The sequence below is a fragment of the Sorex fumeus genome, unplaced genomic scaffold, assembly GCF_029834395.1.
Source record: "Sorex fumeus unplaced genomic scaffold, SorFum_2.1 ptg000044l, whole genome shotgun sequence".
Taxonomy (NCBI): domain Eukaryota; kingdom Metazoa; phylum Chordata; class Mammalia; order Eulipotyphla; family Soricidae; genus Sorex; species Sorex fumeus.
The window spans coordinates 9,781,460-9,802,337 of NW_026606101.1; the positions used below are offsets into that span (position 1 = coordinate 9,781,460).

The window sequence follows — 20,878 nt, forward strand, 5'->3', positions numbered from 1 at the left end:
CTAAGGGGGTCTGCGCGGCCCGGCCCCGTGCTCCCGCTTAGCTGTCTTCGCCAGGCAGCCTCCAGATTCCTCCAGACTTTTTTTTTTTTTTAATTACTCCCCACTGAGCCTCTGGAGGGCCGTGTGACCTTGGACGAGCAGTGCATTGCACCTCCCTTCGTTTCCTCCTGGGCAGAGGAGAGCAGCACGCGGCCGGTGCCCTGGGGGAGGGCAAAGTGCCCGCATTCTGGCCGCCTCAGTCCAGAATCTACTCCCTTCACGCCTCAAGGCCCTGCCAGTTCAAGGCCTCTCCCTTGCGGGTCCCGCTGGCCTTCAGGGTGATGTGGGGGGGGGGGGGGGAGGAGAGGGCAGGGGGTGGACTCCTGCCTCCAGGCAGCGCCCACTCTGGGGTCTGTCGTCTACACGGGCAGCGTCCCTTTCCCCTGCCTTGCCAGGAACCCGAGGCTGCAGGTTCCTTCCGTTCTCTGGAGGGAAGAATCTAACTGCAAAGTTGTTACAATGTTGTTTTTTTTTGATATCACAGTTGAGATTTATGCATAAAGTACAATAATAAAAGCCACTGAAGTCTCCAGATCCTACCAAGCATTTAAAAAGAACTCACCCCATCAATGTATTATACCAAACCTGTGAGCCCCTGTGTTCATTTACTGTTTTTTACTATTTTTTTAACTTTTCGGTTTTGGGGGGCACACCCAGCAGTGCTCAGGAGTTACACCCAGAAGTACTCCGGGAACAATATGGCATGGTCGAGATCTAACAAGGGCAAGGCAAGTGTCCTACCCACTGCAGTAGTTCCAAAGAAGGGAAGGAACCACTGTCCTAGGTTTGCACCGGATGCTGGTTGCCTAGTGTTTTTAAGTGGATTTACTTCTAACCATCCAGGAATTCCCTGCCTCCACCCTCGCTATGCAGGCAGGCGCCTTCTCCATCAGAGCTGGCACCCTCCTACCTCAGGGCCTTTGTACGACTTCTCCAGCAGAAGTGCTTCCACATTCTTCCAAGTCTTCGCCCAGGATACCCTGTACACACTGCAACAACCTCCCCACTTGTGCCCGCTCCTGCCCGCACCCTGTACACTTACTCATCTGTACTGATTTCTGCTGGCCTCACCCCCACGGAATGTGCTCTCCCTGAAGGCGGGAGTCTCCATGTGCTTCCTGGTGTGTCCTGGGCACTCAGCACATGGCTGGACTCATGGGAGGGGTCATCTAGCTGTGGCAAGGCCTGTGTAATTCAAGGCTTACAATGACCTCCGCCAGCCCCACCAGAGCTGTCTGTTGGCCGCCTTTGTGAGCGTGTAAGCCTTCCGCTGCAGGGAATGCCCTTTTTTAGTTGGAGGAGCTTAGTGCCTGGGGTTGAGGCTAGCCCAAGGCACTCTTTGGCCCAGGTTTAATGATCCTTCCTGCAAACTGGGAAGAGAGGCCATCCATGCACGGAGCACTCAGTTTCCCACAGGAGTCGGAGCCCCCTTCTCTGTCATAGCCCCTGGGGAGAGTGTGGAGTTCAGTCAGCAGGAATCCTGACTTTCTGGATCTCCCCCACCCCCGACCCTCTCGCCCTGTGGCCCCTACCCAAGGTATCCTAGAGCACTGCCTGGACCACTCCACCAGCATCCAGTCCACGCTGCCCATGCTGCCAATGAGTGTCCCTGAAACCCCTGTGGCCATCCCACATTTCTTTATCAGTACCCCAGGAGGGTCCTGCCTCGCTGAGGAAACGGGGGAAGTCAAGTGGATCCAACAGCTCCTGGACCCACTCAGGACATGGGTGACCTTGCTTGACAGTCACTTCTGTAGGTTGCAATTTCTTTGTAACTGTGACCATGTTTCCAGGTAAACCTGGAAACTCATCCAGGTGTAACTGCTCTGGCCCCATTGCTAATCCATGGTGGCACACTTCTCTACTTAACTAAACCTCAGCTCTGAGATCCAGGAATCAGAGGTGCCACATGAGTTTCAAAACCTCTTCTAGGGGACTGGAGAGACAGCACAGCAGATAAGGTGCTTGCCTTGCACACAGCCGAGCCAGGTTTGATCCCCGGCATCCCACATGGTCCCCCCGAGCACCACCAGGAGTAATTCCTGAGTGCAGAGCCAGGAGTAACTCCTGAGCATTGACAAGTGTGGTCCCCCAAAACAAACAAACAACCCAAATCCAAACAAATTTTCTGAGCTCTCTGGACATGATGGCCTGTAAGGTTCCTGTCGGCCAGTGCATGGGCATGGGGTGTTCAACCGGACAGGAAGAAATAGCCAGAGAAGGTCCAGAGCTCAGCCTGGGAAGATGTGGAAGACAAAGTGGTCTGGCGGGCTGCCCAGAGCAGGGCTTCTTAAAATCTTTCCACTCACGACCCCTTCTTATCCATGTGAGTGCTGGCAGAAACACCTCAGATATACGATGTGGCTGAGCTTAGATTACTTTTTGCTGCTTCTGTCTTCAGAAACCTTTCACTGATGTCAATTTTTTTTGTGGTCCAATGTGGGATCACAACCCACAGTTTAAGAAAGTTAGGGACTAGAATATTCTTGGGAGTCTTTTCTTTTTCTTTTTCTTTTTTTTTGCTTATTGGGTCACTGTGTCTGGCATATCGATATCGAATACTCTTGGTAGCTTGCCGGGCTCTCCGAGAGGGTCGGAGGAATCGAACTCGGGTCGGCCATGTTGGCCGCTTGTAAGGCGAATGCCCTACCCGCTGTGCTATCGCTCCAGCCCACACCTGGCGATGCACAGGGGTTACTCCTGGCTCTGCACTCAGGAGTTACTCCTGGCGGTGCTCAGGCAACCATATCGGATGCTGAGAATCGAACTCGGGTCGGCCGCGTGCAAGGCAAACGCCCTACCCGCTGTGCTATCTCTCCAGCCCTCTTGGGAGTCTTGAGTGCAGAGCCAGGAGTAAGCCCTGAGCACCAAACCAAACAAATAAACAAAAAACCCAAAACAAGAATGCCTAGGGAGGAGAATATTCTTGGGGTCATGACCCACAGCTAAAGAATGCTAGGGACTAGAATATTCGTAGGGATCCTGGCCCACAGTTAAAGAACATCAGGAATGAAAATATTAGGGGTCATGAACCCCAATTTAAGAAGGCTAGGGATTAGAATATTCTGCGCCTCCCTTCCTGTAGCTACTGAGGAGGAATGAACCAGAGAAAGGGTGTTGAGAGTGTTCTCGCGGGAGGGAGTCGGGAAGGGGGAGAGTGAGGATTCTGACATGGATGGGGGTGTGGGGTCCAGAACCCAGGAAGAGGCCAGCACCCAGCCACACTGGAGGGTCTCAAAGGGACGCGGTGGCACTTAGAGCAGCACCCAGAGCTTACGGGCAAGAGCAGGGGGTCTCTGAGGTGGGGGGCCCTGTTTACATGCTCACAGCAGGGCACGTGGGTGGGAGGCGTGGCCTGCTACACCCCCATGGCCCTTGGGTGAAGTCACAGCTCTCTTGTGATTCAGAAGGAGTAGGAGAGAGCGAAGGGGGGGACCAGGCCAGAGACAGAGGAAGGGAGTGGGGGGAGAGCTGGAGAGAGGAGGACTGAGTGAGCCCCGGAAAAGGTGAGAAGTGCGGGGAGATGGAAGAGGGGGAGCTGGGGGAGGGGGGGCAGAGGGGACACAGCGATGAAGGGGGGGAGAAGGGAGAGGAGAGGATGAGGCTGGCTCAGAGGGGACTCCCACCCCCTCCCCCTGTCCCATCCCCAGGTGGGTCCTGTGGCTTCAGAGGGACTCCAGGACACCCTTATATCTGCAGCCCAGCTGCAATGCCCTCCTGCCCCCGCCCCGCCAGTCACCTGCCAGCGCCATTTCTGGAATGTGGAATCTGGGTCAGAAAGGGGGGTCAGCACTGCAGCCGGGGCATCGGGATGTTGGTGGCACTGAGTGGGCAGCCCTGGGCCCTCGGGGCCACTGCAGAGGGCCTCACCCCCTCGAAGGCTCTCAAGCACCAGGAACTGCCCCCACCCCCAGCATCCCCTGCAGTGAGCCCTGCAGGAGTGAGTGCAGGGAGAAGGGTCAGCAGCACCTTGTGTGTGGGGTGGGGGGGGGAGGGTGTCTCTGAACAGCCCTAGGCCAGGCGGGGTGACATGGAGGCAGGGACACCCTTAGGAACAGGGTGACCTCGGAGCAGGGCCCCCTGTCTGTGTGTGTGTCTGTGCGTGTCTCTGCAGGGACGGGATGACGGGGCAGCGAGGTCCAGGGGCCACCAGCCACTCTGTCACTGGGCAGTGGTGGGGACATGTGCAAGCGTGAGTTCTCGCCCTCTGAGGCCTCCTCAGCCCGCTGTGTCTGTCTGTGTGCGCCGGGAGGGAGGGATGGACACCCTAACACGGAGCGGCTGGTCCCGGCAGACCAGGCTAAATGATGTACTCACTCCGAAGAATCTGCGGCAGACGGCGGGCAAGAGCTTGATTCGAGTACACACTTTCCAACAGCTGGCAGGGAAGTGTCGGGATGTGGGGGTGCCCTCCGCTCGCCAACGCAGAGGTGCCACATGAACCGCGGCAGCTGGGGGCAGGGGTTTGAGAACTTGGTGACTTCGGCTCTCCCTGAGGTGTGTAGGTGGCTTCACCTGCACTTGGGGAGCTCAGAGGCAAGGAATAACGCTTCTGAATTTGCTCCCATGGGGGCAGGGGAGGCTGAGCTCCACGGGGAGCTCAGGTGTGGAAAAACACAGCTTGGTCGCACACGGAAGCATGGGGGGTGTGCCCACCAAGAAAGAAGATCAAGGTGTTTGTGGTGTTTTCTCATCCTAAGTAGGTGAAGGGGACCAGAGAGCGGAAGGACTGGAGCACGTGTAGGATGTGGGAACTCCGGGTTCAATTCCCACATGGTTCCCCCTAAACTCCCAGGTTCCCCCTAAACCTCTGAGTGCAAAACCTAAGGAGTAATCCTAAGCCCTGGGGGGGGATGTGATCCCCAAACAAACCAACCGAAGTAGGTCAAAGGCAATATTTCCAAAGTGGGGGACACCCAACCACTGCCAATGGTGGGGGCATTTTCTGTTTGCTCATTTAAAGAAAGAACATTTCTAGGTGGGTACCTAGTGACTCTTTTGTTTGTTTGTATTTTGGACCACACCAGGCAGAGCTCAGGGCTCACTCATGGCTCTGTGCTCAGGGTTCACTCCTGGGAGCTCAGAGGACCAAATGGGGTGCCAGTGATAGAACCCAGGTTGGCCTCGTGCAAGGCAGATGCCCTACCCTTTCTCTGAACTATTGCTCCAGCCCCCCACCTTTTTTTTTTCTGAAAAGGCCAAGTTTGTGTTTTGTTTTGTGTTGATTTGGGGGCCATGTCCAGCTGTGCTTAAGACTTACTTCTGGCTGTCTACTTGGGGATCACTCCTGGGGCGGCGGTCTTGGGGAACCATACGTGGTGCTGGGAATCAAACCCAGGTCAGCTGTGTGCAGGGAAAGCTCCCTACCCATTGTGCTACTCTGCAGTCCAAGGCCATCTAAGTTTGGGAACCCCTAGTCTAAGGGTACAGATCTTTATCTGTGCCTATAAGGATGGGCATGTGTCATGCCTGAGCACACGTGAGATCTTGCTAGAAGATACTTCCCTAAATGTCTTGATCTAGGCTAACATTCCCAAACTGAAAATAAGCCAAGCACCATATGCATGTGTTTTTAAAGTCAGATGCTGGGCCATCCACACCGGAGCTAGTGGGGGAAGGACCTGCAATTAAATAATTGCCCTCAACCCCCTGTCTTTTTTCCCTTTCTTCCTGTCCTTTGCCACAAAAGTGCAGGAAAGGTGGAGTAGGGGCAGGAGATGGCACAAGTGGTAGAACCCAAGCCTGGCATGCACAAGCCCTGAGTGCTACCCCTGAACCCTGCTGGGCCTGCCCTGATATCTTCCCAGAGCACTGAAGGCCCAAGCACTGCCAGCCTGAGTCAGGCTGGGCTCTGCTAGAGGCCGAGGCGCTCCACCTCTGTGGCCCTGACTGAAAAAGTAGGTGGAAGGATCAGAGAGACAGTCCAGGGGTAGAGTCTGTGGTACAGGCAGCCGACCCTGTTCAATCCCCAGTACCACGAGATCCCCAGGGCACAGTGCACTGTGCAATGCCTGATGCAATTCTGGACCCCCTGGCTGGGGTGCCCTTGGAGGCCCCTGAGTACTGCTCAGGGGGCAGGAACCCCTAGCACTGAGCAGCCTTGTACCCCTGGGGCCTCACAATGAGCCACTGGCCTGGCTGACTGAGAACTGCCAGAAGGGACAGTCAGGTGTCCAGAGTATCTTTAAGGCAGCTCCCTTCCCCTCTCTCCAGCGCCCTCAGAGCAGGACATTCCCTGGCCCTTGGCTCTGGTCTCATGCGTCCTGCTTTGGCCCAACAGATGTGAGCAGATGTGCCACAGAGAACTGAAATGCACTTGAACAGTGGGCCTTGCCCACTTATTCGATGGCACCACGAGGAGAGTCTCCAGCCCTGTCTCAGGCACTGAGTCCAGGGGCACCTTTGGCTCCAGGAGGAGGGTGTGGAGATGCAGAGAATACATTCTACTATATATGCCCTTGGGACCACTGTTATGGGTATGGGAGAAGCTCAAAGGGTTAGAGCACACACTTTGCATGAGGGCACCCTGGTTTACACTCTCAGCACTGCATGGTCCCCTGAGCAACACTGGGAGTGACTCTCAATGCCAAGTCAGAGTAGTTCTCGGGCATCACTGGTTGTTACCCAAACACACGCGTGTGCGCAAACACACACACACAGTGTCTAATACAGAATTTAGTATCAACAGGGAAAGCACGTAATCAACATAAACAAAACTATGTAGCAATAGGGACTATCACGGTGATTAGGGCACTTAACTTGCATGCAGACCCAGGTTTAATTCCCGGCACCACCTATGGGGACCAGAGCACCACCAGGAGAGATTCCTGAGCACAGAGCCAGGAGCAATCCAGGAGAACTGCTGGGTCTAGACCTCAAATAAAACAACAAAAAACATGGGGGTGGAGATAGTACAGCAGGTAGGGCACTTGCCTTGCAGATGGCTGCCCTGGGTTCAGTCCTCAAAATCCCATAAAAATCAATCCCCTGAACCCACCAGGAGTGATTCCTGAATGCAGAGCCAGCAGTGACTCCTGAGCATCACTGGCTATGATCCCAAAACAAAAAATAAAACAACAGAAAATAAAAGTATGTAGGACTGACTTTTGCACCACGTCATGAGAGGAGGAAGCAACTGTTTGAGGGGCCCAAAATGATCAAATGTTTGCTAAAACACCGACCGTCAGTGCTCTTGTGCACCACTACAAAGTTCCAGCCAATGGCAGAGCTCAGCTGTGAGGCTAGAAGCAAGGTGCCCCTGAGGTGAGTGCCAATGCACGCTGTGATGGCCACAGGATCACAGTCACCTAAGGAGGCACTTGTCAGAGAGGGTCCCTGCCAAACAGAGGGAAGAGGCAAGACAGTCTTCAGGTCAAATATGCCAATTCAGCTGGTCCTGCATTTACCAAGCATTTGCGGGGGGGGGGGGGGGGGGAGGGGGACTCAGGAAAGAAATAGGAAGAGGTGCGGGGAAGGCGTTTTCCAAAGTGGGTAACACGTTCCCCCCTCAACGCCCTCCCCCATGGTGGACTGTTCAGGGGCACCGGGGAGGGGGCACCATCTATATGTTCACTTAAAGAAGGTAGATTTACAGGTAGGAGTCACTGAGCTATTATTATTATTATTATTATTATTTTCTGAAAAGGGGAAGGTAGGTCAAATGAGTTTGAAACCTTCTGGTTTGGAGGAAATAGAAGACCCGGAATGTGCTGCACTGGAAAATCCATTAACTCCAGTCCTCCAGCCAGTAAATCATTCCCAAGTTAAGACCCAGCCTGGGGACAAGGGTCAAACCAAGGTCATGGTCAGCTGAACTAGAGCTTGTGGAGCGGATAAAAATCAAAGGCGAGTCAAACTCTTTTGTTTAAGGTGCTCTGGGGCCCACAGGCCAGTCTTGATGACATCTGGTCCAGATGCAAGGGCCTCACAGTTCTGTGTTTGGGCCCAGCCATGAAGTACTGCTTGTGCCCAGTGGTACTGGAGGTCTGGTGGCTACCTGGTATCAAACAGTGATGATACACTGATTATACAGTGATCATACAGGGGATCATATAGGAGATCATACAGTGCCAAGGATCAAACTTGGAGCTTTGAGCACACTGCCCCTTTGAACTATCTCTACAGCCCTTATAACATCTGTTCTTAATACTCTAATAAGGGAGCACGTAAGACTGTTCTCAACTTCTCAAAAGGGCTTCCGGGAGGCTGAGAACCTCAGCCCCACAGCAGTCATAATCGAGACTAGCATGGTTCACAGTTCACTGTGGGGCTGGCTTTTGGCACATGGAGTTAAGTGGCATCACATACATTGAAAATCTTAGAGTGTCCGAGGTAGGTATGTGGCTAAAACTATGACCAGTTTCAGTGCAAAGGGCCACGGCCAGTCATACCATCCAAGTGGCTGGGGCTCAACCTGTCCTCAGGGAACCAGCGGAGAAAGTCGTTACCCCAGCCCCGAAGAACGTTCCCCAGGGTTTTCTTCACACATGGTCCTCTGAGGCCTTTTCCTGGGAACAGGAAGAGTTCTCGGAGAGCAGAACCAAGAGCTGTGGAGAATGGACCAGGGAATCCACCCCCAGGAAGCAGAATCTGGGCTCGCCAAGGCAAATTCCACCCTTGCCTATCCCCGAGGATTTGCCCAGTTTCTACTGAGGACAGAATTCCTGGCACAGAGTGTTGAGTCCCTGCAGCCACATTCTCCACCTTTCTGGGGTTAGGAATTCTGTTGTGTCTGGGGGCCACACCCAGCACATTGCTTGGGCATCGTTCCCAGTGGGTGCTCTGGGGACTGTGCAGGGCTGGGAATGGAAGCTGAGTCTCCCACATGCCAAGGATATGCACTGTCCCCCGGGGCCAGCGCCCCTCCACCCCCACTCTCCGGCTACTCCCCATTTCTGAACATGAGTGAGCTGCACTTCCACTCTGTTCCTGTGTTCCACGGCCTGCTGGGGACGGGGACTGGCAGCAGATGACTTTCTTTCTAGACTGTAAGTCGGTCACTCCATCAAGAGCAGCTGCTAGCGGGTGAGACTTTGGGAGTCTTGGGGCAAGCCTGTTATTATGTTAGGGACGTGAGTAAATGTGGCAAGGAAGTAGATAATAGTCGATTGAATTATTGAGACCTCGGCCCTCCCCAGATCCAGACCAGGGAGGATCCCAGAGCACAGAGCCTGGAGCAAACAAAACACAGCCCGACGTGGCTCCAAACACAAACCAAACCGAAGCAACAGAAGAAACAGAACAAACCAAATGCTTCTCAAACAAGGTCCCAAAGGGTCTCTGGGCCGAGTCACGGGACTGTTCTAGCCAACCGAATTTTTCCGTGCTTTGGTTTTGTGTTTTTGTCACACACAGAAGTGCTCAGAGAAGGGAACCTGGGCTCTCCACATGTAAAGCGTGCTCCTGCCCACTCAGCTGTTTGTCTGTCCCCGGCCAACAGGATCTGAGCAGCTGTTACACAGCAGGGGATTGAAATGTGCTTCTGCCAATTAGGCTGGCTCAGGCCTGCTGCCATCACCAGAAACATGGGTCGTGGGGAGGCCACCAGGCCAAGATGACCAGAAGATCCTTTGGGCCCAAGAGGGACATGACAGGCATGTATGTGGAGTGGAGGTGGAACAGCTGAACCACAAACTTGGGAATAAGAAATGAACGTGGGGGCTGGAGAGAGAGTGTAGGAAGGAAAGACACCTCCCAACATTCAGTGGCAGCGGCCATGACCCAGGTTCAAATCCCCGGCACTACAGGGAGCCCCATGAGCACCACCAGAGGCTACTCCTGAGCACAGAGCCAGGAACAGCCCCTGAGAACCTCCGGGTGTGACTCCAAAACAAATCCAGAAAGAAGGTGAATTGGTAGAGCACCCCAAGCAATGCTGTGCTTGGTAGTGACAAAGCCTTACTGTAGCCACCACTGACCAGTACAGAGACCCACAGAGGTACAGGGCCCAGCAGCCTGTTCTGACTATTCATGAGTGCGTGGGATTGGGGCGGGGGATGAGGAGGTAAGGGATGAGGAAAGCTGCCGGGGTGCCATATGTCCCCCAGGCCCACCCCAGGTTTAGGGAACTTTTGGCAGTACTAATCTTTACATGAGGCTTCCCCGGGACTGGAGTGGACTGTCCTCCAGGGCACCCAAGAAGCCCAGGTCTCAGCCTTGTGGAACCATCTAAACTGTAGCCGGCAGTGTTCCCTGTGAGGGCCGCCTATTGTGGACCCATTCCAAGGCCACCACCTCGCTTTCACTGGGGGTCACAGGGCATCAGGGCAGTAGGGCTGGACATGTCCTCAGAGGTTTCGACTCAAGATGCCCAGCTGGCAGAGCCAAGCGGGGAAGGGATGGGACTCCTGAACCATCAGGCCGAGGGACTCAAAGCTACCAGCTAGAAGGACTGGTCCCTGCCAGAAAGGAAGCCTCAAATGGGGTCTGCAGCGTCAGAAAAACTCCAAAGCACCAGTGACACGGCGTCTATCTACGCAGGTCCTCATGTCAGACCACTGTCCTCTTTCATCCAAAAGGCACAGAAGCAGCCACTGGTGAACGGGGACAGGTGACACTGGCCACCACACCACACACGTTAGCATCTGGCTGCAGGGGGTGATACTGGCCACCACGCCCAGCACGTCAGCATCTGGCTGCAGGTGCGTGAGGCCAGGATGGAAGCTCTGAAATGAGACTGGGCTGGGCACTTCGGTGCTGGACACAAAACGGCACCATGGAGGGCTCAGGGTATGAACTGGACCTCACCCATTTGGAAGGCAACACTGGGAGAGTGGTTTCACGCTTTGGGGTCTGTGACAACCAGCTCCTTCCACCTGGAATCAAGCCGGTTTCCTGTGTGGAGAATACCCAGGGAGCTCTGGGTTATTCATTCCCAGCAAACACCAACAGGGCAACCAGCACGGCTGCTTTTCCTACACCAACCTAACCCGCCTGCTCTTGTCGGCAATGAGCCAAGTCGGGATCAGTCACAGGGACTGTCAGCTCCGACCAGCTCCTCTCTGCAGCTCTGTTCCCTTCCTCGTAGCAGTTGAGGCCTTGCATGTGCCTCGGTTGGTAGCTGGGGGATGAGGGCCAGAGCAGGCTCACGGAAACGGCTGTGACGGGCCTGGGTCTGGACTTGCTTTAGCCTCACTCAACTCGGTTTGCTCTGGGTGAAGATGCCTCGTGTCCTCCGGGCATGCCGGAGCCATCTTCAGAAGACATAGCACCACCACTGGACTGCAAAGGTTGAAAGACCATTGGTCTACCAGAGTGGCTATTTACTGAGGCCCACTCCTCTCGGAGCTCGGGGCATCATGCGGTACCAGGAATCACACGCCAATGTAAAGCATGCGCTCCAGCCCTGGGAGCTATCTTTCCAGCTCTGCAAAATATATATATTTTTTTGTAATGTAGGAGTACTGCTATTTATTCAGTCATTGATTAAGCTGTGCAATGTGTTTTAATTTTTTTTTCTTTTTGGGTCACATCCGGTGATGCACAGGGTCATTCCTGGCTCTGCACTCAGGAATTATCCCTGGCAGTGCTCAGGGGACCATATGGGATGCTGGAAATCGAACCCAGGTTGGCTGCATGCAAGGCAAACACCCTACCTGCTGTGCTATCACTCTAGCCCCAGTGCAATGCATTTAAAAAAAAATTCATTTTGGGGGAGCATACACTCCTGGCTCCATAATTGGGGTGATGTCAGGGATTGAACCTAATCCTTCAGCATGCAATGCTAGTGCTCAGCCCATTGTGCCATCTTTCTGCCCTAAACACACACACACACACACACACACACACACTGGTTATCTGCTGGTTTGGGGACTGGTGCTCGGAAGAGTGCTGGTCCTCACACACACAAAACTTAAAAGCCATTGATTTAAGAAGAAATGTCAGGAAGGGGCTCTGCCGCCCTAGGAGAAACTGCAACCCCCCTTCCCTAGACTTGAGGGACCCTGTTTCCCAGGGCGGGTTGCAGCCAGGCGCGCAGCAGGGACAGAGCTTGTCAGGGAGCCCTGCCGCCAGCAGGGGGCAACCGAGCACCCCGCGAGCTCCCGACCCGCCAAGCTCACGCCCCGGCGTGGGTTTCCCCTCCAGGACCCTCGTGCGAGTCCCAGGGGGCCGACCGGTGGGCAAGCCCACCCCGTGGCTCAGCTCCGGCGCTTCTCCCCCTGCCCCCGCCCCACCCGCGGCGGCCGCTACTCACTCGGAAGCGTGCGGCTGTTGCTGAGGCTGCCGGTGCTGGGCGGCGGGGAGAGGGACTGCAGGGACACGCTGTCCTCCTCCTGCGAGCAGCCCGCCTGGATGGCGCGCAGGTAGCTGTGGCTGCGGGAGCGGAAGTAGCTGGGCAGCGGCAAGTCCAGCGCCTCGGCCGTGGCCGACTCCGCCTCGCTGCAGGCGGACTCGCAGGCCGCCTCGTACTGGTCGCTCAGATCCGCATCCCGAACCTGTCCCGGCAAAGGCAGGCAGGCAGGCGTCAGGGTCAGCGCGGGGTGCTCGGCCCTAAGGCACCAACAGGCCCTCGCACCCCTGGGACTCAGTTTCCCCAGGGTCACCATGCTGGAGGAACTCTTGCTGTTTCCCCCTGGTCAATGCATTAATTTTTTTTTTTTTGGTCATACCCGGCAATGCACAGGGGTTACTCCTGACTCTGCACTCAGGCATTACTCCTGGTGGTGTGCTGGGGACCATATGAGATGCTGGGATTGAACCCGGGTCAGCCGTGTGCAAGACAAACGCCCTCCCCGCTGTGCTATCATCGCTCCAGCCCAATGCATTCACTAGGTTGTATCTGTGTGTCCACCATCTGAATTCAACATGACAAATGCAATCGGCCAGGAATATCTGCATTGAACAATGGCAGAAATGGGGCAGAGTGGGGGCAGGAGGGGTTTGGGGGGCTGGCTAGGTACTGCCTTGGAATCTAATTCCTCCTTTTATACAGTGAAGCTGAAGGGCAGTGAGGGGGAAAAGCTTGCTGAGGGCACTCAGCGAGGAAGGGGCAGAATGGACCCCCCACATGTGTACTTCAAGGCTGTTGCCCCTGGGTACAAGGGGGTGTTGGGGACGGGCGTCTGGAGCAGAGGCAGAGGCAGAGATGAAACGCAGGCAATAGTCTGGTGAGAAGGTTCTGGAATGAGGCACATGTTGGTGAGGTCTGCCCTGGGCAGCAAGGACAATGGCCACCTGTAGCTCATGTACCCATCTCATCTCTAGCTCACCCTGAGAAGATCTCTGGGTATCCTCCAGAATCACCATCCAACACTGCAATTCTGTGTGTGTGTGAGTGCATGGAGTGTGTGTGTGTGTGTGTGTGTGTGTGTGTGTGTGTGACAAAGGACCTCACCCAAATATCCATAATACCCTTAAGAAATGTGCTATTAAGGTTCCAGATCCTGGAGGTTCTGGGTCGGCCTGGCCCATTGTCTCAGGCTATGTGAGTAACGGGTGGGGGTGGGGGACACACCATAAGTGAGGTATCAGAGTACGGTGATGGACATTGATGGAGGTCATGGGGGAGGCCTGGGCCGGGGGATGGCATGAGGCAGTGTCCTGTGATTCACTGTCAGTGGGCTCCAGGTGGAGGAAAAGATGGAGCCAGGTCTGGGGCCAGCATTGCCCTGGACCAGGCTGTGACCTTGGCTATCACCACCTGCTGGATCCAGGTTTCCAGAAAGAAATGGGGTGCCCGAATAGTAGGTGTGTGATGACCCAATGGCCCAGTGGGAGCTATCCAACATGGTGGCACGAGCTACGTGTGTTACTGCGGTCTTGGTTAGTTATATGTAAACGAGAAGTCCAGTCCTCTGGTCATCCTGGCCACACTCACAGCAAGTGGAGCTAGTGAAGTGGACAGTGAATCACAGGACACTGCCAGCAATGCAGAGGATTCTGGGGATGGCAGTGCTGCAGTGTAGGCCGGGCGGTACACCCAAGCTCTGCTTGGAGCAGAGATTCAAGAGTCAGGTGTCTGTTCTGCCAGCCTGCCACCCTCAAGGGCAACCAGGTCTTGGGGTGGGGGTGACAGTACAGTGGGTAGGGCAGTTGCCTTGCATGCAGCCGACCCAGGTTCAGCCCCTACATCCTATACAGTCCCCTGAGCACCACCAGAGTAATTCCTGAGTGCAGAGCCAGGAGTAAGCCCTGACTATCGCCAGGTGTGACCCAAAAAGCAGAAAAAAAAGGGGGGGCAACCAGGTCTTGCTTGGGGATGGATGGTGGCACCAGACCCTCAGGTTTTCATCCAGGCCCATCATTTCCTCAACCGATGGAAGTATGCAAGTCTCCTAACAGCTCTGTGCCTCGGTTTCCCCGCCTACAAAATGAGAGTTGAGACTTCCCAGCATTGTAGTCAAGATGAAATGAGAGCATTGCATGGTCTGCTTAAAATTCCAGCCGGAGAGCATGTCCCTGGAACCAGACCTGCGGAGGGCGAGGTCTGTGTGCATGCCGGCCAGGGTGCTCCTGAGCTCTGGGAGACAGAGCTGGTGTGTTAATCACGGTCTCGGGGGGCAGGGGACTTCCCGGAGCCATTTATCTGGCAACATATCAGAGCTTCAGCAGAGCCAGCTGACACCAGGGGAGGAGGTAGAGGGGAGCTGCTGCCCCAGACCTCCTGGAACAATGAGGAAATGTGATGGGGCTGGGGGTGCAGCAAGTGTGGGGTGGTCCTGGAGGGCACGCGGCGAGAATATCTCCCTTGCCCGCTCCTGGCCATAACGGGTTGAGCTCAGAGCGTGTCCTGAGCCACACTGGTCTCAGAGCTGAGGAGTGGCGGGGAGGAGGGATGGGTGCAGGGACACCCTCTGTCCAGTACCAGGATAACGGAAAAGTCTCTGCATTCATTCCTATGGTTCAACATCTACGAAGCTTGGGTCAGAGCCCGGGGAAGGAGGGAAGGGACCCTGGGGGCACCTAGGTGACGATGAGGGCGTCCCGCGCAGAGGATCCTGCACCCAGATTCTGCACATAGCCTCCTTAGGGTGACAGTGCAGATCCCAGAGGCGCCTGGCCAGGGAAGCAGAGGTCAATATACCCTGTCTCTGACCCCAACCCATGCAAATGAGTGTTCCCAGATTCCTCCTGGATTTGGGGGTAGTGGAGGTAGGCTGGAGCCAGACCCTGAGTGAATGCCCGTCCTCACCCAGGTTGTTTCGACCCCTGCTACAGAACTGAGCCGGCTGGTCTTCACTCCTGGGAAGGGAAGGGGAAATGGAGACCCCGCACAGCGACATGCCGGGGCGAGGGCACCCTCCTCCGTCCACCCCACCCAGCCATCCCGCCTTCCCCTGCACCTGCCTGGGCTTGGGGCCAGACCTCAGCCCCAGCCCTGGGCTCGGGGTTTGGGGTTTGTGAGGATGACGACATACCTGCTGCTCGTGGCTGAACAACTGGGGGAGCAGGGACGCCTGCCCAAAGATCTGCAGGAAAGAGGGCGTGTGTTAGTTAGGGAGACTGAGGCTGGGGTAGCGAGGGCTACCGCGGGTGGTCCAGGCTCCGTCTAGCCAGATGGCTGAGCCCCCCACCCTGCTGGCCCCAGAAGCCTTTCTTGAGGAGCCAGAAGACGAAAGGGTGGCAGGTGTCCGGACCAGGCCGGGCTGGTGGAGAGACAGACGTGGAGAATGAGAGGCTGAGAGGGAGGGGAGGGGAACAGAGAGAGAAGACAGCCCCCGACAGGAAGTCAGGGCGAAGGATGGATTTGGGTGGAAAGTTGGAGAAGGGGGGGACCTCTGGGCAAATGCCCACATCGAGGGCAGAGGGGGACAAACAGCAGGTTCCCTGCCTGCCGGCGGGGTGCACCTAATTTGGAGAGCAAATACAGCAGCACAGAGCAGAGAGCTCGGAAAAAGTGAGCCTGGGTGAGGGGTAGCACCCTGAGGTGGCTCTGGCGCCCAGAGTCAGCTGTGCCCAGGTCTGCATGCCATCTGTGCCCAGGTCTGCATGCCAGCTGTGCCCAGGTCTGCATGCCAGCTGTGCCCAGGTCTGCATGCTCCTGGGCAGGCATCAGCAAAGGCAGTCAGCCGGGTGGGGCTGCACAGTGGCAGAGTCCTGTGGTCCCCTAAGGCAGCGTTTCTGGGGCGGGAACAGCGTTTCTCATTTGGGCCCCCAGGATACTCCAAAGGGGCCACAGGTGAAAACTGCAGAACCAGCAGGAAGTGAGGGGCAGGGGGCCACGGTAGGAGCCAAGGGGCCACGCGGGAAGCGAGAAATGGAGCAAACAAAATCGAGGGAGAAGCACAGAGGTGGAAAAGGTGGGGAGGCGCTGCTGGGAGGCTTGGCTTGCGGGACTGGGCCCTAACCGGCTCCGGCTCCCTCTGGCTGCCGAGGACGCACGGGGCGGGGGTGGGGGGGTGGGGGGTGGGGTGGGAGGCAGGCTGTGGGTGAGATGCGGGGGCACCTGGGTGAGGATGAGGGCAGCCCGGGCAGAGGGTCCCGCACCAAGATTCTGCACGTAGCCTCAGAGTGACAGTGCAGATCCCAGAGGTGCCTGGCCAGGGGAGGAGTGGGGGTCCCAGAGTCTCTGTAGGCCCGGCAAGGGGGGTGGTCTGCACCCCACTGCCCCCACCGCCTCCCGTGTCCCACAGGCAGCTGTCCTCACAGGGGCTCATTTCTCCTTCCACAGCAGGGGGGTACCCATGAATGCCTGCCTGTCCTCCCTTTGCAAGTGCCCAAGTGCTGTGGGCACAGCTGGAGGCCCCAGGCCCTGCCCAGCCCTGGCTGGCCCTGTGGTGAGACCAGGACATGGTGCACTGGCCCTGCTCCTGGCTGCTCCGCCCTCACCCACTTATAAAACAAATTAGGGGTGACAAAGCCCCCCTCTGGGAGGGCTGAGACAATAAAATGCAAGGCTTTCAGCACTTCTTTTTTTTTCTTTTTGGGTCACACCTGGCAATGCACAGGGGTTACTCCTGGCTCTGCACTCAGGAATTACTCCTGGTGGTGCTCAGGGGACCATATAGGATGTGGGAATCGAACCTGGGCCAGCCGCGTGCAAGGCAAATGCCCTACCCGCTGTGCTATGGCTCCAGTCCCTTTCAGTACTTCTTGGTGAGAGGCAGAGCCGGCTAGCCTGGAAGTCCGACATGAGACTAGGCAGGAGGTGACTGCCCAGTGCACAAAAACAGGGTCTCTTGGCCCCAGCCTGGGTCTTACATCCCTGATGTGACCCCTTGGTCAGGGGCCCCTCCCCACCCCCTCACCCCTACTTAGGCCACGATGTCAGGGGCTGCAGGGCAGTCAGCAGGCAGAGACATTGCAGGTAATGTTGAGAACAAAGACCACCGGATGCACAGGGCAGACACCTGGGGGTCACTACGAGGGGGCTGGCCTGGGCATCTCCCCCTACCCCCCAGGGTGGGAGTTGGGGCTTGGGGCCCTGGGGCTGCCTGCGGCACTCACCTGGCTGATGCAGCTGGAGTCATTGAGGCTGTCGTTGATGGGGTTGTAGTCCTCCTCCCAGCTGGGACACTTGGAGGGTAGCAGCATGTCCACAGAATCCAAGCGGTCCAGGCTCCTGGTGAGGGTGTGAGGAGGAGACGGGCTTGCTTAGCCCGTGTTCCGCCTGGGACTCTGAGGCCCAAAGGGAAAATGAGTGGTCCCTGCATCGAGTGGCTGAGGGAAGGCTGGAAGTCACTGCGAGCCTGGTCAGGGCAGGGGCTGTAAGTGAGAGGAGACGGTCCACTGGGCTTTAAAACTTCCGTTAGTCTCCAGGAAGCAGGTGCCCTTACTGGTCGTGCCCACAGTAGCCGCTAGGTGGCAGCACAAGCTTGCGGTAGACTTTCAAACCGGAAACTGACCAAAAGCAGCCAGTGAATTTAACAGAGCCCCTCCCTTGCAGATCTGGGGCCACTGGCGGGGCTGAACCCCCAGGAGATAGAACAAGTCTTTGGCTTCAGGCTGGAGCTGCCCAAAGGGCATCGCTTTCTATATGACATTGGGTGGCTGCCACCAGGCTCTCCAAAACACTTCTTTTCCCTAGGCTGCTGGTTGTTCAATCTTTTTCTTTTGGGCCACATACGTGATGCTCTAGGGTTATTCCTGGCTCTGCACTCGGGTTACTCCTGACCAGCTCGGGGGGACATACGATGTCAGGGATTAAACCTGGGTCTGGCTCGGGCAAGGCAAAAGCCCTACTTGCTGTACTATCCGCCCCAAAATATTTTGTGTTTTATTTTACTGGCGGTGGGGTGGTGGTGATGAATCATTCTTGTGCCCACCAACCCTGGGCTTCTCCCTCCACTGCTCTGGATAAGGTCCAAGCAAGCAGTCAACAGCTCAGGCCCTTAACCTAGAACTGAATCCAGCATTCTCACCTGGTGACCCTGGGCATTCACTCACCTCGTTACAGTATGTTTCTTTGGGGATGGGCCAGGATATAGGGGTGCAGACTGCTGTGTGCAGGGACGGATACAGAGCTCAGCATGCAGCAGGCACTAACAGCTGGCTGCACTACTGTTACTACCCTTACTGATTTCCCTCTCACTACAAGACCTGTGCCCACCTCTCCCACAATGTCCCCTGCTCATCTGTAGACCATAGGCAGAGTCAGGGATCGAACTGGGGTCAGCTGCATGCAAGGCAAGCACTGTAATCCCCGTACTATCTCTCTATTCTGAGACTCCTGACTTCCCTGAGTGCATTACTCACCACGCACCCACCTCCTCCATGAAGCCTGGACTTTTGCTCCCAGTGACTGAAGAACTAGGGTGCAGCTTATTCCCTTGAACTCTTCCAAGTGCTTTGCTTCTCCTCAGTGAACTCTGAATCCCCTACACCAAATGCCACTCATTTTGTCACTAATTCGAGATTTTTCCATAACTATCATTCTGTGCTAAATCCATGGTGACTTCTTCAGATGAAAGCCTCAGTTCTAACATCTTAATTGTTGCTTCCTGTGTACAGGCATTTCATTTCTTCAACCTCTTATGAATTCTTCCATGTCTTAGAAGATCAGGTGCATGAATGGTGGCATGCCAGGCCGGGCAAAGGGCCAGACGAAGGCTGTCTCTCTCCTTTTAGCTTCACCCTGTCCCCAATCATGGGGAACACTGCAGGGATCACAGGGGCACAGAGTGGGCTCTGGCCATTGGGCAGTGCTGGCAAGTGATGGCTCTCTAAAAGGAAGAAGTGGGTCGCCTCGTGGCATTTCCCCTTTGTGACTGGACTCACCTGGCAAGCTTTCCAGTCATTTCAGAAAGGTTCTCTTGGCCTATTTATGTTTGGGTTTTGTGTTACACCCAGTGGTACTCCTGGCAGGGCTTGGGAGACCGGTATCAAACTCAGTTCGAACCCACATTGGGTGTATGCAAGGGAAACTCCCAACTGACTATCTCTCCAGATCTCTCCTGATTCAATAGTGCAAGAGTCTCCCCTGAGGTCAGGACTTTAACTGTGATGGGAGTGGTGTGAAGATGGGGATGGTTCACCCAAGGGCAGTACTTTGCAGAGTCAACTGAACAGAGTGCAGGAGCCAAACTAAGACCCCGGGTCTCAAGGGCCACGACTAACCCAAAAGCAGATTCCTTAAGCAAGGACTAAGTTCATTGTGGGTAGGGGTCTATCCGGGAGGCAGGAAAAACAGCAAGCTTGCTTCAAGAGAGGGTAAAGTGGAGGCTCACTCCAAGGGGTGAGGGTTCAATGGGCAGGATCAACTTGATCAAGGTGGGGCTATTTAAGAACCTAATCAGGGAGCAGAATGCACAGGGCCTGGCTTCGTGAGGGCGGGACTTTACATAGAAGGCGGAGCTTATGATCCGGGGGCGGAGCTCCAGACTGGGGGCGTAGCTACGGGAGCTAGACTCTGTAGGCGTGGCTTAAGGCTTCAGGGGTGGGCTCTGGACTCCGGGGAAGGGGCTCAGATTCCAGGAGTGTGACTTGATTCCGGTGGGCGTGGCCATAGGCTTAGGGGCGTAACTATAGGTTCCGGGGGCGTGACTCGTTCCCAGGGGCGTGGCTTGGACTCCAGGGGCGGGCTCTGAGCTCTGGGGCGGGGCTCAGACTCTAGGGGCGTGGCTCGGGCTCCGGGGCGTGGCTCGGGCTTCATGGGCGTGGCTCGGGCTCGGGGGGGGGGGGGGGGGGGGGTGCGACTCTGGGTTCCGGGGGTCAAGGCTTGAACTCAAGGGGTGGGCTCTGGGTTCCGGGGTCGGGGCTTGGGCTCAGGGGCGGGGCTCGAGCTCCGGGGGGCGTGGCTCGGGCATATGACTCAGGCTCCGGGAGTGTGGCTCTGGGCTACGGGGACGTGGCTCGGACTCCAGGGGAGGGCTCTGGGCTCCGAGGGCGTGGCTTGGACTCGAGGCGTGGCTCGGGCTCAGACTTCAGGGGCGGGGCTCGAGCTCCAGGCTCGGGGGCGGGGCTTGGGCCCCGGGGGCGGGGCTGCACGCTCACCTGCGGGGGTTGCTCTGCTCTCCCAGCGACTGCTGCGTGGCCCTCAGGTAGCTCTGGCGCCGCGCCGCTGTCTTGGGCGAGGGCTTGGGGCTGCCGCCGGACTCATCGCTGTCCTCGTCGCCCATGGCCTTAATGTAGCTGCCGCTGCGCATGCGCCGGCACGGGATGGGTCCCTCGGCCGCGGAGTCGGCGTCGCGCGGGGACAGCAGCGCGGTGCTCCACTCACCGCCACCGCCCGGCACCTGGGGAAGGGCCGGCAGGTCTCGGCGAGGGTGGGACAGCGGGCAGAGCACACTTCCCGTGAGCCCCCGGCCTCGTGATGCACGTGGGCGGGATTCGGCCTTCGGTGCTGGGCTCAGCCACTAAATAAACACCGAGCAGCTGGACCACGCCCTGGGCTGGGCACGATACGATTCGTGGGTTCGGAGCCAGCGGGGCCTCACGGGGTGGCGGGATCCCCGGCAGGGTG

At 56.6% G+C, this 20,878-nt stretch overlaps 1 protein-coding gene across 4 annotated transcripts in view; it reads right to left on the reverse strand.

The window, feature by feature from the left end:
* DLGAP4 (DLG associated protein 4) overlaps positions 1-20,878 on the reverse strand; it is a 181,638-nt gene that overhangs the window by 44,867 nt on the left and 115,893 nt on the right. For all 4 annotated transcript variants that reach the window (XM_056121480.1, XM_056121479.1, XM_056121481.1 and 1 more), the window contains exons 3-6: positions 20,410-20,651; positions 17,425-17,539; positions 15,396-15,446; positions 12,233-12,473 (exon numbers count right to left, since the gene is read on the reverse strand). In XM_056121480.1, coding sequence (XP_055977455.1) covers positions 12,233-12,473; positions 15,396-15,446; positions 17,425-17,539; positions 20,410-20,651 — 649 coding nt within the window. The remainder of the gene's footprint in view (positions 1-12,232; positions 12,474-15,395; positions 15,447-17,424; positions 17,540-20,409; positions 20,652-20,878) is intronic.